General features: G+C 35.6%; 7 protein-coding genes across 7 annotated transcripts; 3 read left to right on the top strand and 4 right to left on the bottom strand.

Annotated features, from left to right (window-relative positions):
• Nucleotides 1-23: 23 nt before the first annotated feature.
• Nucleotides 24-710, bottom strand: RO3G_13424 (uncharacterized protein; the record flags this gene model as incomplete). The annotated part of the gene is made up of 2 exons (XM_067668008.1): nucleotides 24-472; nucleotides 521-710. The coding sequence occupies 2 exons, from the start codon at nucleotides 708-710 to the stop codon at nucleotides 24-26; spliced, it is 639 nt and encodes a 212-aa protein (XP_067524109.1).
• Nucleotides 711-2,299: 1,589 nt separating this feature from the next.
• On the bottom strand, nucleotides 2,300-5,263 carry RO3G_13423 (uncharacterized protein; the record flags this gene model as incomplete). The annotated part of the gene is made up of 12 exons (XM_067668007.1): nucleotides 2,300-2,434; nucleotides 2,620-2,713; nucleotides 2,766-2,988; nucleotides 3,041-3,244; nucleotides 3,407-3,586; nucleotides 3,644-4,028; nucleotides 4,078-4,508; nucleotides 4,560-4,654; nucleotides 4,725-4,860; nucleotides 4,910-4,969; nucleotides 5,032-5,121; nucleotides 5,176-5,263. The coding sequence occupies 12 exons, from the start codon at nucleotides 5,261-5,263 to the stop codon at nucleotides 2,300-2,302; spliced, it is 2,121 nt and encodes a 706-aa protein (XP_067524108.1).
• Nucleotides 5,264-5,724: 461 nt separating this feature from the next.
• RO3G_13422 (uncharacterized protein) lies at nucleotides 5,725-6,793 on the bottom strand (the record flags this gene model as incomplete). Its single annotated transcript, XM_067668006.1, has 3 exons — nucleotides 5,725-6,592; nucleotides 6,710-6,741; nucleotides 6,791-6,793. The coding sequence occupies 3 exons, from the start codon at nucleotides 6,791-6,793 to the stop codon at nucleotides 5,725-5,727; spliced, it is 903 nt and encodes a 300-aa protein (XP_067524107.1).
• A 1,041-nt stretch (nucleotides 6,794-7,834) lies between these two features.
• Nucleotides 7,835-8,290, top strand: RO3G_13421 (uncharacterized protein; the record flags this gene model as incomplete). The annotated part of the gene is made up of 1 exon (XM_067668005.1): nucleotides 7,835-8,290. One exon carries the CDS (start codon nucleotides 7,835-7,837, stop codon nucleotides 8,288-8,290), a length of 456 nt encoding a protein of 151 aa, XP_067524106.1.
• Nucleotides 8,291-9,898: 1,608 nt separating this feature from the next.
• Nucleotides 9,899-11,598, top strand: RO3G_13420 (uncharacterized protein; the record flags this gene model as incomplete). The annotated part of the gene is made up of 2 exons (XM_067668004.1): nucleotides 9,899-11,372; nucleotides 11,480-11,598. 2 exons carry the CDS (start codon nucleotides 9,899-9,901, stop codon nucleotides 11,596-11,598), a joined length of 1,593 nt encoding a protein of 530 aa, XP_067524105.1.
• A 752-nt stretch (nucleotides 11,599-12,350) lies between these two features.
• On the top strand, nucleotides 12,351-12,944 carry RO3G_13419 (uncharacterized protein; the record flags this gene model as incomplete). Its single annotated transcript, XM_067668003.1, has 2 exons — nucleotides 12,351-12,408; nucleotides 12,472-12,944. The coding sequence occupies 2 exons, from the start codon at nucleotides 12,351-12,353 to the stop codon at nucleotides 12,942-12,944; spliced, it is 531 nt and encodes a 176-aa protein (XP_067524104.1).
• A 532-nt stretch (nucleotides 12,945-13,476) lies between these two features.
• Nucleotides 13,477-14,001, bottom strand: RO3G_13418 (uncharacterized protein; the record flags this gene model as incomplete). The annotated part of the gene is made up of 1 exon (XM_067668002.1): nucleotides 13,477-14,001. The coding sequence occupies one exon, from the start codon at nucleotides 13,999-14,001 to the stop codon at nucleotides 13,477-13,479; it is 525 nt and encodes a 174-aa protein (XP_067524103.1).
• Between the last annotated feature and the right edge of the window lie 299 nt (nucleotides 14,002-14,300).

Raw genomic sequence — 14,300 nt, 5'->3', positions numbered from 1 at the left:
AATGTTTAGGGTTGAACTCCTTTCTAATAAAAGTCGTCATTCATTATTTGATCAAAAGCATCGTCTTTCATTCTCGAATAAAAGTCCATGAATTGTACCTGAAATTCCAACAATAATCCTGTCTTAATATTTGACAGATGCTGTCTCAAAAAATCCAATTCGATAGCATCTTCTTCAATGAACACCACTCGATTCGAAAACCATTGAAATAGCCAATGATTATTCCAAAACGACCCAGAAGGAACAGCAAGAATATCTCGCTTGATTTTATGCAAAAAATTGTATTCATCAATCTTTTCTATAACGTCCTGTGCCAACAGACTATTGAGCTCAGTGAGGGATACTTTGCCGTTTTTATGAGTCATGGCTTGCCAGTGGGAATTAACCAAGGATTCAACAGATTGATATAATTCGGCATTCATGTCATGAATCTGTTTTCCAATAATCATTGGCATCTTGGTAATCTGTCGGTCTAGAGTGCGTTCGTAAGTATATTTTTATAGACAACCTTTATACGTACAGCTAAGATCATGAATACCTAACGCATTGCCTTGTATCTTTAGGGCTCTGTGAAGTGATAGTTTTGGCATATGAATTAAGTTGATTAAAAGGTCTTCGCTTTCGGAGGAAATAACGACGTCCATCATGTTTTGGTAGTACTCAATCACATTAACATATAAATCATAGTCATCATTTGTGTTTGTATCCATATTTGCTTGTGAGGGTATCTTCATTGGTATCATAAGTACTGATGTAAAGAATAAGCACCACAGAGCAAAGAAACATTTCATTTTAATGTTGAAAAAAAAAGAAAAAAGAAAAACATTACTACTTTATTTTATATGTTTTGTACTGAAAAAATAGCCTTTAGTAGATCACCATTGTTAGATCATCCCCTTACATACAAAGAAACACTGTGAGAGGGATAAAATGTATGGACATATGAGTGAAAAGAGTGTCAACTGATAAAAAGTGGGAGGTGATTTCCCACAATGCACATTATACAAATATTTACTACTTAAATTGCATAGTCCTTTTTATTAAAGTTAAGGAAATTTCATTTTTACATAAACATAAATGCATATTATAATATATCATCTATTAAACCTATTTTCTCTCTCTGCTTCTCTCCCTCTTTCCCCTCTCAAGTTTGTTATAGAATGAAATTATCTTTCATTTTTTAATAGCAAACCTATATTTATCATATTCAAATCAATACAGAATCCACAAACAAACTTTTTTTTATACCATCTTTCTCTGCAATCAACTGCATGCTTACGCACGACTCGTTTTTTGTCATCCAAGGCACCAACCAGCTCTTTGACAACCGAAGGTCGAAACGGAGAGAGCACCTCTGATTTACCTTTTTGAGCTAGCTCAGAAAGTCCGTCCAGTGCAAGAAGTCTGACATGTATGGCAGGAAAGCGTGTCAATCTTAAGAGAGCATGAATAAAAGACCCAAGATGTTGTACAATGGTTGCTTGGGCGTTTGGTATCATATCTTGCGTGACTTTTAATGTCAGAGTAATAAGATTCATGTTGTGAGACGACAGAGACAAAATGATCGGCATCATGAGCTGGTGAACAAGTGAATATATATTTCTTTTTTGAAGTTTAAAGATATATACCTTGGGTAGTTCATTCATCATGACTTGAAATGGTACTTTTTGTAACAAGTATAAAAGAGCTAATAAATAATTTACTTTGGATTCCATTAGATGCATCGTTCAAAAAAAACACTTCATCCATTTTGCCGTCTTCCCCTGTACACGCCCCCTCTTTTTTTTCCGTTTATACCTGAATACTGCAGATCAATCGATTCTGATTTTCGTATTAATGTTTGAAAGCAATGGTTAAATACTCTTTGTTTATACAAAATCTATAAGGAAAAATTAGAAGACAAAATACAGGTTACTATCATCAATACTTACAGATACATTAGCATGTGCTGATTTACTTAGTATAAAATCATCATCTTGTAAAATAATTGTGAAGCTGGCAGCTGCATCTTCGCCCAAATCCGGGGAACCACACTGTTGAATTATTATACTGTCCAGCAGTTCGAAACCAAATGAATGACCTCGCATCACGAGTGCTTTTGTCAGCTATAAAAGTGTTAGTGCTATTCTTAGAAGCAAAAAGTGGTATAGTTACCCATATAAATATATTTAAGCATAGTTTTCTTTTATGTACATTATTTTCTTCTTTGAGTATAGGTAATAGGTCATTCTGAGTTGTTTTATAGACAAATTCAGATATTTGATCTAGATCATGTAAGTAAGCATACATATTCAATATATTATTTACCATTCATCCACTTGTTGATAATAATAGCAATAGTTTTTGATAAAGTGACGTTTGATGTATCACATTCAAGGGCAATTCGAAAAAGACAGTCTAAAAACTCTGTTGTATTTGGCAAAGGAAGTTGTATCTATAAAAAATGACATTAGAAAAATAAAAAAAAAAAAGTATGCTTTCATCTCTTTCAACCTTCTTGTTGCAATTTCCAATAATAGCGGTAAATAGCAGTATGATCGAGTAATCGTTTTTCTATAAGAGTAATGATATGAATGATTAAATGCAGTGAATTTCTTTTCTTGTTCTTTGCTTGTATACCTTTGATGATAGCATAAGTTGTTCATAGTTTTGATTTTCATATTCTCCCAAAATAAATAGCTTGCAAGCATTATCCACAAGCGTCTTTTGTTCACTAAATAAACAGGTCAGACTGACATAAAACAGTATTATATCTCTGTTCTTACCTTATGGGCAGTAAACGAGTTGTGATGGCCAATATTATGGCAAAGGTTTCAACCAACTGCTGATCTAAGACCCATTTGGGTTGTAAAACACTAGTGATGCATCCTTTCATAATAAATGGCAATAATGTTGTATATCCAATCTGTACCGTCTCTTTACAGGTTGCTCTATAAATAGCTAATATACATGCTGCCAACTCATGACAGTAAGTTGGATTACCTTTTACTATAAATTAAATGTGTTATTGTATATGTAGCAGAAACAAAGAGAAACAAACCTTCATGGCTGCAGGCGAAATCTAGTTTTTTCAGTAGGGGATCAGTGATGATCTTGAATAAATTGACGTGCACTCCCAAGGATTGAATGGCTTCTAATACGTCTTGATACTTTCCCAAGCTATGCTCTTCATCAGCAAGTTCTTTTAAAAGCACTGGGATTGTGTATTGTTCAATAGATTCAGGATGTAACTTGGCGGTAACACCTAAAATGCGTAATGATAGATCACTATTACAAGCAATTAGAATAAAACAAGTCATCATTTGAATATCATTTCTAACCGTATCTGCTTGTCTTCTCCTTCAAGTTGACGCGTTAAATGACTGACAGTGACATTGACCTTGAATAAGAAGATAAGTAAAAATACCTTCAGCATTTATACTGTCCTTTACCTCTTCTCTGTTTAAGAACTGCTTCATCAAAACCATTTCATGGATTCCTTTGAGACTAGTTTGACGCAAGGTTGAATCCGAATCAATCAAAGACAGCACAAACATTTGTAATACTTGCTGCTTATACATCAATAAGGGAGTTTGGAAATCACGATCTACAAACACAATCAATCATCATTTGGTGCGTAAAACACATGCACTCTTATTTTTACCATAACCAACGTCCTCTACCGATCCATACAGCTTTTTACTAGCAATCAATATCTCTATCAAGATATCCAAAATGGACTTTTGTCGAAGAGATGAATCTGTAGGCTTATATTGTTGATAAATGATTGGTAAGACCGCATGTGTTACAGAGGTACAGGCAGGATCGGAGGCAGAAGCCACTGCTCTGAGAATAAAGGCTGCTGATCGAGCATTCTTTAATTCTGGTTCCTTTAATTTTTCTATACATTGAGCCAATAGGGTATCAATTGACTTTTCAACAGGATCACGAATATTAGCAATACTGATGCCTGTTCCTAATGTGGCCACCACATGATGAATCGTGTCTAATGCGATCTCTACCATACCTGAATCTGTGCCTGTATAAACCTAATGAGAGAAATCAGTCAAACACTCTCTTTCTCCACCCAAACTTTACTTCTTTTGTAAGAGCATCAAATAGATCTAGAGTGTGAGGTAAAATAGCATGTGCACCGTAAGCAGGTGCACATAAGCTGATAGTTTCCATAGTATCTCTCTTTGCACTTCCGGTCGTTGTCAGTAGCTTTTCGATCAACAAAGGAGTAGAGTAATAAGCAAAGTAAGGTGTAGCAGCCAAACATTGTCGAAGGCTCCTTTTTAAATCCTCTGTGGTTATTTCGAGTGCATCCGTATTGGTAGGTGCTATGAAATGAATAGGAAAATAGCAAAAGACGATATCAAATAAATCTTCAACGTGACGCGAGATGTCAAATTTGTCAATGATGGCTCGAACCAATGCAAAAGCAACCATCAAATTACGTGGATCCTTTTCACCATCCATACAGTGGATGAAGCCTTCAATGAAATTAATCTTGGATCTTTGCAACTCTAAATAAGGCATATCAATAAAAATTAAAGATGCTTTTTTTTAATGATTACCTGAAGCATATTTTTCAATAGCTTTTCCTAATGCTAGTAATACTTTATACCGACTTTGCTGGGATAGCTTGTCAACTGTAATCTCAGTAAATAGTCTAGAGAAAAAAAAAAGAGCAATTAGTTAATCTGATACTCTGTCCGCTATTTTTTTTTTCTTTTATTTACATGTTGCAAAGCTGTATCACGCTGGTTAAATCAATAGTTTCAGCGTGCATTACAGTAGACATGATATCAATGAAATACGAAAGTAAAGAAGGTTCTTTGAATTTGTCTTTACAAAGGGATGTGGTTATTGCATTGACTAATAAAATAGCATTAATAATCTCTCTATATTCAATTGCATTTTTTACCTGCAGATGAATTTAATGATGATTGGCTTGGTGTAACTATCTCGGCCAGTAGCTTTATACCTGTCAAAATAGTTTAGTTTTTCTTTTTTTTTATAGTCACTGCTAATAAAACAATTTCTTACATTTTTTTCTGCAAATTACATTCTCTGTTCCCCAAAAAGAGTCTAAACAGTTGATAATGTCATAAAGACCCATTTCATTCTTTGTGCAATCTATGTCAAAAAATATAGATTATTAACCTAAGTTTCTTAATCAAGTCATCTTACAAAGTAACATGTAAGCCAAAAAAGAAGGCTCAATTTCTATTTTATCGTTTGAACTTAACCATTCCTCAAGTAATCTCGCTGTGTCCATTGAAAAAAATAGCGTATGAAAAAAATCTGATAAACTTGGGGGACCTGAGCAAATAAAAAAAAAAAGTGAAAAAATTTTATCTGATTTTTTTATTATAATTTGAGAAAGCGCGATAACCTATAGGTGACATCACGCACATTTTTATCAGATCTTTTTCATCTGAGTAACCTCAACCCAATTTGTACACCCATGTTTTATAATCCAAGCATATAAAATATTCATTCAATTGGCACCATTGAATAGATCGATTGGTATATTGATATTGGAAGTACGTTGATGTATGCTATTATGTATAAAGACAGGCGTTGGATAAGAAAAAGGAAAAGACAATTGTACATACTTCAAAAAGCAATGCTCAGTGTAAAAATTATTCGTGTTACGAACACTACCGAATAAAGACAAAAGTTCCAAACACTTGAATCAAAGCATAGCAAAGCACCACAAGGTTTTTATTTGTTTAATTATTTAAAATGGTCCTTATTATTAAAAATATATTGTTCTAATGTCTCTGGCTTTCTTTCCAATAAGATTTCCATACCATTTGTAACATTAGGAATTAGAGCATTGATAGTAGCTAGAGAAGTACTGATAGCAAAGGCCATATGATGAGGCATATGGTCTAAGTTAATCTTGTATTTTTCAACTGCAGATATCTTCTTGTAGGTGAATGGACGACCGACGGCACGAGATAAAATATCTGTGCGCTGGGCTGGTGTGACAACATCCCCGTTGAGTTCATAGACAGCATCCTTGTGTTTTTCGATATCTTCAGTCAAAATAATAGCAGCCACATCACCGATATCATTAGGGGAGATCCATCCTTCAGGTACATCGGGATCTGTTGAACTAGCTACGACATCATTATGGGGAAATTCAAAAGCCGTCAAGTTTGACATAAATCGACCAGGACGCAAAGTAACAACATAACCACGATTAGGAATATTCAATATAGCTTCCTCTCCTGATCGATGCATGTTGCCATTCAAGTTTGAGCGCCAGGGAAAACTGACACTAAGGCTCGAGATATCAACAATTTGCTTGACACCAGCCTCATAAGCATAAGTTGCGATCGTTTCCTTCAGCTGGGAAAACTTGACATAGTCGTTGATAAGTAAGAACAATCTTGTATGACCCTTTAATCCTTCTTTCAATGGAGAAAGGTCATCGTAATCACCTTGAAGTGTCTTCACAAGTTCATGACCAGAAAAGAGAGCATTGACCTTTTCAGGGCTACGAGCATAAAGTGTGACGGGAATATTTTTGGCGATCAAGTTACGGACAGCACGAGAGCCAATGTTACCAGTACCACCAACAATAAATACGCGTTCGCTATTAGTCATTTTGTTATATAGTTCTTCTTTTTACGTCAAAGGAACAGGAGAAAGAGACAAGAGTATTTATATTACTTGGATATCGGATGTCGGACAAATGATACTCCATCTTTACAGGCATCCTTTACCAGTTTGCTTTTGGACAGACTATTTTTAATAATTAAATATTTAAATTGGCCAATTGGATTTAAGCTACCATTTTACCGCAATAATAAAAGGCTTCAAAAATTCCGTGAACCATAAATGTAAAATAAAACTTAATAAAAGTCAGTACGGCCGGAAAATTTCAGGAAATATAGAAATCCTTTCAAGCATTTGTATTTTAGAGTTACTATCATTATGGCATCCAAAGATAATAAAATATTCTTGTTAAAAGAGTCATTGCAAGTCTATATTTCCTAAACCATTATCTGGGTACCACAACGGCACGGGTAATTTAGAAACCGGCCCGTGATGATGGTATTTGGCCGTGCTCATAAATTTTTAAAAATTAATAACCAATTTGAGCATATGATGTCTAATATTGCATTGTTTTCACCCTGGCCAGGCCAAAAAAAATAAATGAAGCTAAAAACACCTTTGGAGATCAAGGGTGAAAAAGATAAGGGATGAAGAAAGAAGGAAACGAGTGAGTATTACTGGTGAAAGGAGGAGGATAGCCAACCGAGGAATCTTTGCCCTGGTTGGAATGGCGGTAAAGGCTGGTCCTTATCATGGAACAAGTAGCCAAGTTCATAAAGTATAGCGAAGATGGTAGGCCATCGGAAAAAGCATGAAGGGGCAGAATGAGAGGAACATGGTGTTCTATTTGGTAATTTGTTAAGAAGGAACGAAAGAGGACCTTGAACTGTTTTTGGCATTTGTAAGCGATGATGCATATCGAGTCATTTTATTACATGTTTTGTGAGCATCCAGATAGGATGTCTTGGATAGAATCCTAGTTTACCGCCTTGTAACCAGCCAAAGATGCTGGCGCACGCATTTATTTCTTTCTATTTTTGTTATTAATTCACTTTTATACACTATTTACAAAAAATAATGTCCCATTTTTATAAATTTTATAATGCAATGGTTTACTCATATCATACCTAGTAGTCCGTCTATGACTAAAAAAAAATAACTACAGGATTTTTACTGAGACTTTGCGGTTTGAACAAGTGATTTAACGCAAGACCGAAGATGATTTTAGGAAAAATAAAAAAAAAAAGATTATCAGTACTGGGTTGATCGTGTCAATGAAATGTTTGATATTACACTAAGTCAAGTCCAAGGTCAATCTACTGTTCACAATCTCCCTAAGTCTGCTTCGCCTAAATTCTCTGCTTCTGCTACGCCTGAATCCTCTGTTCGTGCTATGTCTAATTTCCCTGAACCTGCTACACCTTCTCATCCGAAAGAGACATCTGCTTCTCAGCGAAATCTAGAATCCACTAGAACCTTTATAGCTCATACGAACCAAATTAGAAGAAAGGATTTGGAACCGGAGATCAAAGACCATTTCATCGATGTTGTCAAAAATGCCCATGTTGATGTTTATGACTACGTCTGCAATTATGACTTTAAGGTGTTTAACACGCTCCTTCTCCTGTGTAGTCACGGATTTTTAATGAACACAAATGGCGATATATCGTTACAAGAGACTAAAGGAGAGCTGATTAGAAACATCTTGTCATCCTCTTTTACAATAGCCTTTTGATCTATCACATTAATCATGATATAGCCGAAGTTTACTAGTCTGTATCATTTTACTTTGTTCTGTTTTTCTGTGGGACAATAAAGCATGATTTATCTATACAAGTAAAGTCTAACACTTCATCTTGTGCCAACAATATCAACGATGTTAACGTTGAAACTGAAAAAGGGCTGAGAAAGAAGAACACTAAGACAATATTAAAGAATAGAAAGAGATATGAAGTACACTACATAAAGCTTTTTTTTTGTTTAATATCAAACTAAAAAGAAATGTATGATAAATGTTCAAAAACTTGAAAAGGTAAATCCTACTTCAAGTTTCTTTTTCTATTTGAATTGTTTTATCAAAAACTTCATGGCATGCGAAACTTGGTAAAAAAAAAGGGGAGGGGCTGGTTTCTTCTAGAAAGCTTCAAAAAAAAAAAGCCATCTCTTTGCTTCTTCACCAAGCATATAGAAGAGGCAGATGCAGTTTTGAACTTTAATGTGAGAATTACATTTATATCTTATCCTCCTTTTGCATAAGCTGCTTCAAGCAAACGTTAAAAAAAAATCAATCCTTGCATTATAATTGACTTGATAAGGTAAAAAGAAAAAGTTGGATGAAACAGGGGTATGCGTAGTGTTCCAAGAAACAAAAAGACATTTGAAAAGAGTGAATGGAAGTATTGCTTTGTTTATTCATCGTTTTTTTTTTTTTTTTTTTTTCCTTTTAGTTTGAAAACAACATGCGTAAACCCCCCCCCTATTGTCTCGCTCTCTGAACCTCTTCCGTCACTCTCTGGACCTCTTCTTTCACTATCTACTCTTTCATTTACGGAAATGGCCTTATTAAGCCTTTCTAAACAGCAGCCACTTCCACACTGTCAACAAAACTATCGTCGTTCTCTTCTGAAAAGGAAGCAGAACTAGACTGTAATGGATGATTGCTTTACTTTTCGGTGGTAAGCGCTTTTATTCTTATGTTGTTTATGTCTTGATGACTAAGACTAGCACTTCATATACCCTATCAGCATGCTATCTGCTCTCGACGAAGACTTTCTATTAAAGAAAGAATTGCTGTAATAAATGCATTGATAGTTTCTAGATTGTGGTATTTTCTGCAGATGGCTCATCAGCCAGCTACGACTCCTATTATATTTTATAAATGAAAATAAATAATTTATTTACAAAAAAAAATACTGTATTCTTTCAAAGCTTTCCTATAAAAATATAGCAATTATATTTTGGCAATGTCTCTGATGATTAGAACATAAAATATCGTAATTCAACTAAAAATTCAGTATTTTATACTAAGCGCATACGTATGCTAATCCAACATAGGAGAAAAATCCTGAAATAATGTCAAATATACCACTGATGAATTATTGCCATATAAAAGCTTGCTTTCGAAACATTGTCCATACAAACGATAAAGAATGGATGTTAATTATTGCATTTCATTGTCAGCATATGGAATACTAAAATATCGAACCAATCTTATGCTGTAATTGTTATTTCTGAGTTGTAATGTTTATCCTTTTAACCCAAAAAAGTGAGTATTTGAAAACCTAAATCGTCATTGCTTTATTTTCCCTTTCTTTTCTTCATTATTCTTTAACAAGCAAAAGAAATGAATAAAGATTCAGTTACAAGGGGTATGAATGAAGAAGAGTTAAATATACCAAGTGAATCATATCACGATAATATTGAAGGAAATACTCAGTCAGATAATGAAGAGGAAGGAAACTCTACCGTTAGAAACGGCCTACCTTTAGAAAATTCATGTGAGTCTAGTATTATTAATGCACAATCTGCCCCACCTCCTTACGAATTTTATCCTCCAGCCAAGACTTTCTTGGACAGATTGCCCAACTGGGTACGTCGGATATCTCGCTTGGATACACATCAAGCAATTTATTTACCGACAGTGTCCTCACAAGAAGAACAAACTAGAAGCAGTAGAGATAGAGGTATTTCTCGCTGGTCATACTATTATGATGTGATAAAGGATCATTTTTCAAACTGGACATTACCACCTTTTATTGCCCATCACCGTATCCTGGTACTCTGCGTTTCCTTCTCGGCTTTGATTCTGTTTAGTTTCCTTCTCTTTTGCTCTGTCTTTTTCTCACCTGCACCTTTACCTGAACCCACTGTTCCGGATAAAATAGCCGAACACAGCCTACGATTCTTGACCCTCAACATCTTTATGCGCCCACCGCTGATTCGAAATAACTGGTCAGATTATAAGGATGATCGACTGGCCTATATTGAAAAATACATCCTGCCTCACTATGACCTGATTGTGTTCCAAGAAGCGTTTGCTTTTGCATCCAGACGAAAGGATCGACTGATACGTACTGCACGACAGATGGGTTTCAATCACCATGTTGAGTCCCCACGCAAGTATCCATGGAATCTGGGTATCGACGGCGGTCTCTTACTCTTGTCTCGATTCCCCATTCGAGAATCTCACCGAATAGAGTACCCGAGAGGACAGCATGCAGATTGGTTCTCAGTCAAAGGTGCTGTCCATGCGTTGATTGAGTTGAACTCTCAGCGCAAGATGCATCTCTACACAACACATACTCAAGCCTCTTATGATCTCAACAATATCATCAACCCTGGTGACACAGCTACTCGGCTTTCTCAGTTCAACCTCTTGCGTTCCTTTGTTCAGGACACATCCAATACAGATGATCATCCTATCTTAATCGCTGGCGATTTAAATGTGGATGCGGCCACTCATAAAAATAAACCTATCACTGAACGTTCCAAGGAGAGCTCACCCGAATATTTGGAGATGGTCAAGACACTTCACTTTGATGATTTGGAGGACATTGTCTACAAGCATTACGGGTATCATCCTGTCACCTTTGGTGATTATACTACAAATGACCTAGGTGAACTCGTACCGGCCGAGACTGTCTTGACAAATTGGGACCAATTGATGACTGTACAAAGCATCGATCGTATCTTTTGGGTGTCTAGAAACACAACTGTGCTGGAGCCTCTCTCGCCCCAAGTAGAAAAGTTTTGGGTGAAAGAGAATGCAGAGATGACAAAAGAAGAAAAAGAGCAGACTGGATTTACACAAATATCAGGTAATTTTTTTTTAAAACAAAAAAAGCGTAAAGCCTCTTGACTCATTTTTATCATGTTTATGCAGATCATTATGGTTTGAGTTCTACTATACAAATTATATAAATAGATCGTCACACCTTTACATTTGTACTTATCTACGCTGAATATACAATAAATGCAACGCCAATGGGCGGTTTTTTAAATAAAAAGGCGGCCTCTGAAAAGTCTCAATGGGTGGTTTTTTAAATCTCAAAGGGCGGCTTTAAATGACTACATATTTTTTTTATGAGGATGGGCAGGGAAGAATTGTTGACGAAGGGGGGCGCGATGCAATGGATTGGGAAGAGGAAGTAGAGCCCTATCATCTAGAAACGCTAACCCGTCTTAGGCTCTACTGCGAAAAGCAAGGTTCAGAGCAAAAGTCAACTGATGAAGGCTTAGATGTTGAAATGGAAGAAATTGCAGTTAAAACAAAGCAGCAAATTAAGCCATATAAAAGCTACTCCAATGAACAAAAACTGCTTTTTGTCTATTATAATAGGATAAAATTGTTCAATGCTGCTAAATCTGGTAGATTAGCTGGCGGTATTACAGAAAGGACAGCATAGAAGTGGGCTAAGAAACTCAAAGAGGACAAAGACTGGAATATCTTCGAAAAGCAAACCAACAAATTTAATAGATCAACAGGACAGCTTGAAGAGAGGCACAAAATTCATTTAGTTAACCTTTATGATGATAACCCTCAAGCCCGAGTCGTAGATGCAGTTACTTCACTTACTGAAAAATTTGCGGGGTTTACGCTTAAGGAAACAAGTGTCAGAAACTTATTAAAAACTGAATGCAACCTTTCATTTAAAAAAATCACCCGTCATCCGGCTCCTCAAAACGATTCAACCAAAATTGCAAAACGCATAGCGTGGGTTGAAGAAAGGAGCAAAACAGATATGAATTACCTTGAAAACTGCATTTTTGTAGACGAATCAGGTTTTGATATCAATATGAGACCTCCAGGAGGATGGTCTGCTAAGGGTACACTAGCTATTGTGACCACACCTAGTAATAAAGCAGAATGACATACAATTTTAGGTGCAGTTTCAGCAAAATATGCCGTATCAATAGAGCTTCGGAATCCCCAAGAGCACTCGTTTAAAAAGTTAAAGATTGATATTAGCAATCGCAAAAGAAAAGCGCCATCCAAACCAAAAAAGCCTGCCTCCAAAGGTACTGTCACTGGCCATTATATGAAGTTTATTCAAAAAACTATGGACGAAATGGATTCCATTCCGGAAATGAAAGGATACTACATAGTAATGGATAATGCACCCATTCATACTGCCGATGTAATTGATAATATGATAACAGAGAGAGGATATAAGTGCGTTTATCTTCCTCCTTACTCACCCGAGCTTAATCCTATTGAGCAATTCTTGTCTATAGTTAAAAATAAGGTCAAGCGTAGTCAATTTCAAGACAAGGATTTAGCTACAAGAATAGCCGAGGCATGTAATGCTGTTCCTTCCGAGCATCTTAGGGCATTTGCTCAGCATTCGGTAAACGTATTCGAGAAATGTTTGAAGGGCAATCCAATTTAAGGATCTATTATTGAGATAAGATGCTGAAATGTGTGAAACTAAATTTGTGACGATATCAATAACCAAACCACCTGGCAGTTCTATTCTATTATTTAACCAGCCAAACAACTATTACTTTAATCTTTTTTTCTCTTTTCTTTTGGTCAACTCTTCAAATTAAAATACTTACATATATATTATCCAGTCATACTGGATTTCCCACCTTTTATTGAGAAAAGCTTAAAGCATTTCTTCTTTAGCAATACATCGAGGGAAAAAGCTTACAGAGTGCTTTATCCAACCACGACAATCTTAAAGAGTAACGTGGGTTACTGCATCCATTATACGAGGAGTCAAACGATCAGTAGTATCCAATGGATTTCTTTTGATTCCAGATTTAACCTTTGACCAAAACTCTTCGATTGGATTGAGAAAGGGAGAGTATGGTGGTAAATAAACACATTTGTATCCACGATCTTCAATGAGTTTTCGAAGGTCCTTGATTTGCATTAAGTTGGTAGTTGAGTGTACATCAATGTGCTTAATAATGAGATCAGAATGTACATCTTTTAACTATAATAAGACCCCTTTCTTCCTCTTTTATTTCGATATGGTACCCATTATTAGGGTCCATTACATGGAGTTTTCGATAATTGCAAGCGGATCTAAGCTTAATTACGGTTGTAGCAGCAGCATCTTCTATGGCTATGCCATCGTCTATTAGCAAGACAAAGTCTTCGATTTGTTTGTTAGTAACCTTTCGATTACTGCGTTTGGCCTTTTCAGGAACTTCGAGCTTGCCAAGGTTTTCTTCGGCAAATGCTTTCAAGCGCTCCTGTTTTTCTTTTGGTGTTTCCTTTTTACTCTCACTCTCACTCTCTTCTTCGTCATCAGATGAGTCAGGTAATTTCAGTTCCTCACAGAGTTCTTCGTCAACATTCATAGCGGTTGCAATATTAGCTACATCTAAACTTTCAAACTTCATTTGGTACAAGTTGACATATATTTCCTGGGTAACTTCTCCTTCATAGTTGTCGTTAATGTCTAACTCATTCATGTGGATATCGTCAGTACTCATTATCTTTAAAAAGTTAATTAGATTAGTTATTTTTTTTTTTCAGTAATTATAGACTCGATTTTCAAATAAAAAAGTAAAGTGTGTACTTTTCTAAATATCAATTTGCACTCACTTAATTGGTCAAGCTGCGTTAACCCCAGAAAACGCGTAAAAAATTAACTTACGTAAATGTAGTCCACTACGGCATATATTGTAAAAAAAAAAAAATAATGACTTGTAATTTAATACAGCAACATTTAATTAATAAATATGATATTCGGGATTAGTGTATAGGAGTCTATCGTCATTATTTGAGGCTT

This window comes from Rhizopus delemar, genomic scaffold, assembly GCF_000149305.1.
Source record: "Rhizopus delemar RA 99-880 supercont3.12 genomic scaffold, whole genome shotgun sequence".
Taxonomy (NCBI): Eukaryota; Fungi; Mucoromycota; class Mucoromycetes; order Mucorales; family Rhizopodaceae; genus Rhizopus; species Rhizopus delemar.
Note: the sequence above shows the minus strand (reverse complement) of the source record. Positions and strands in the feature narration are given on the sequence as shown.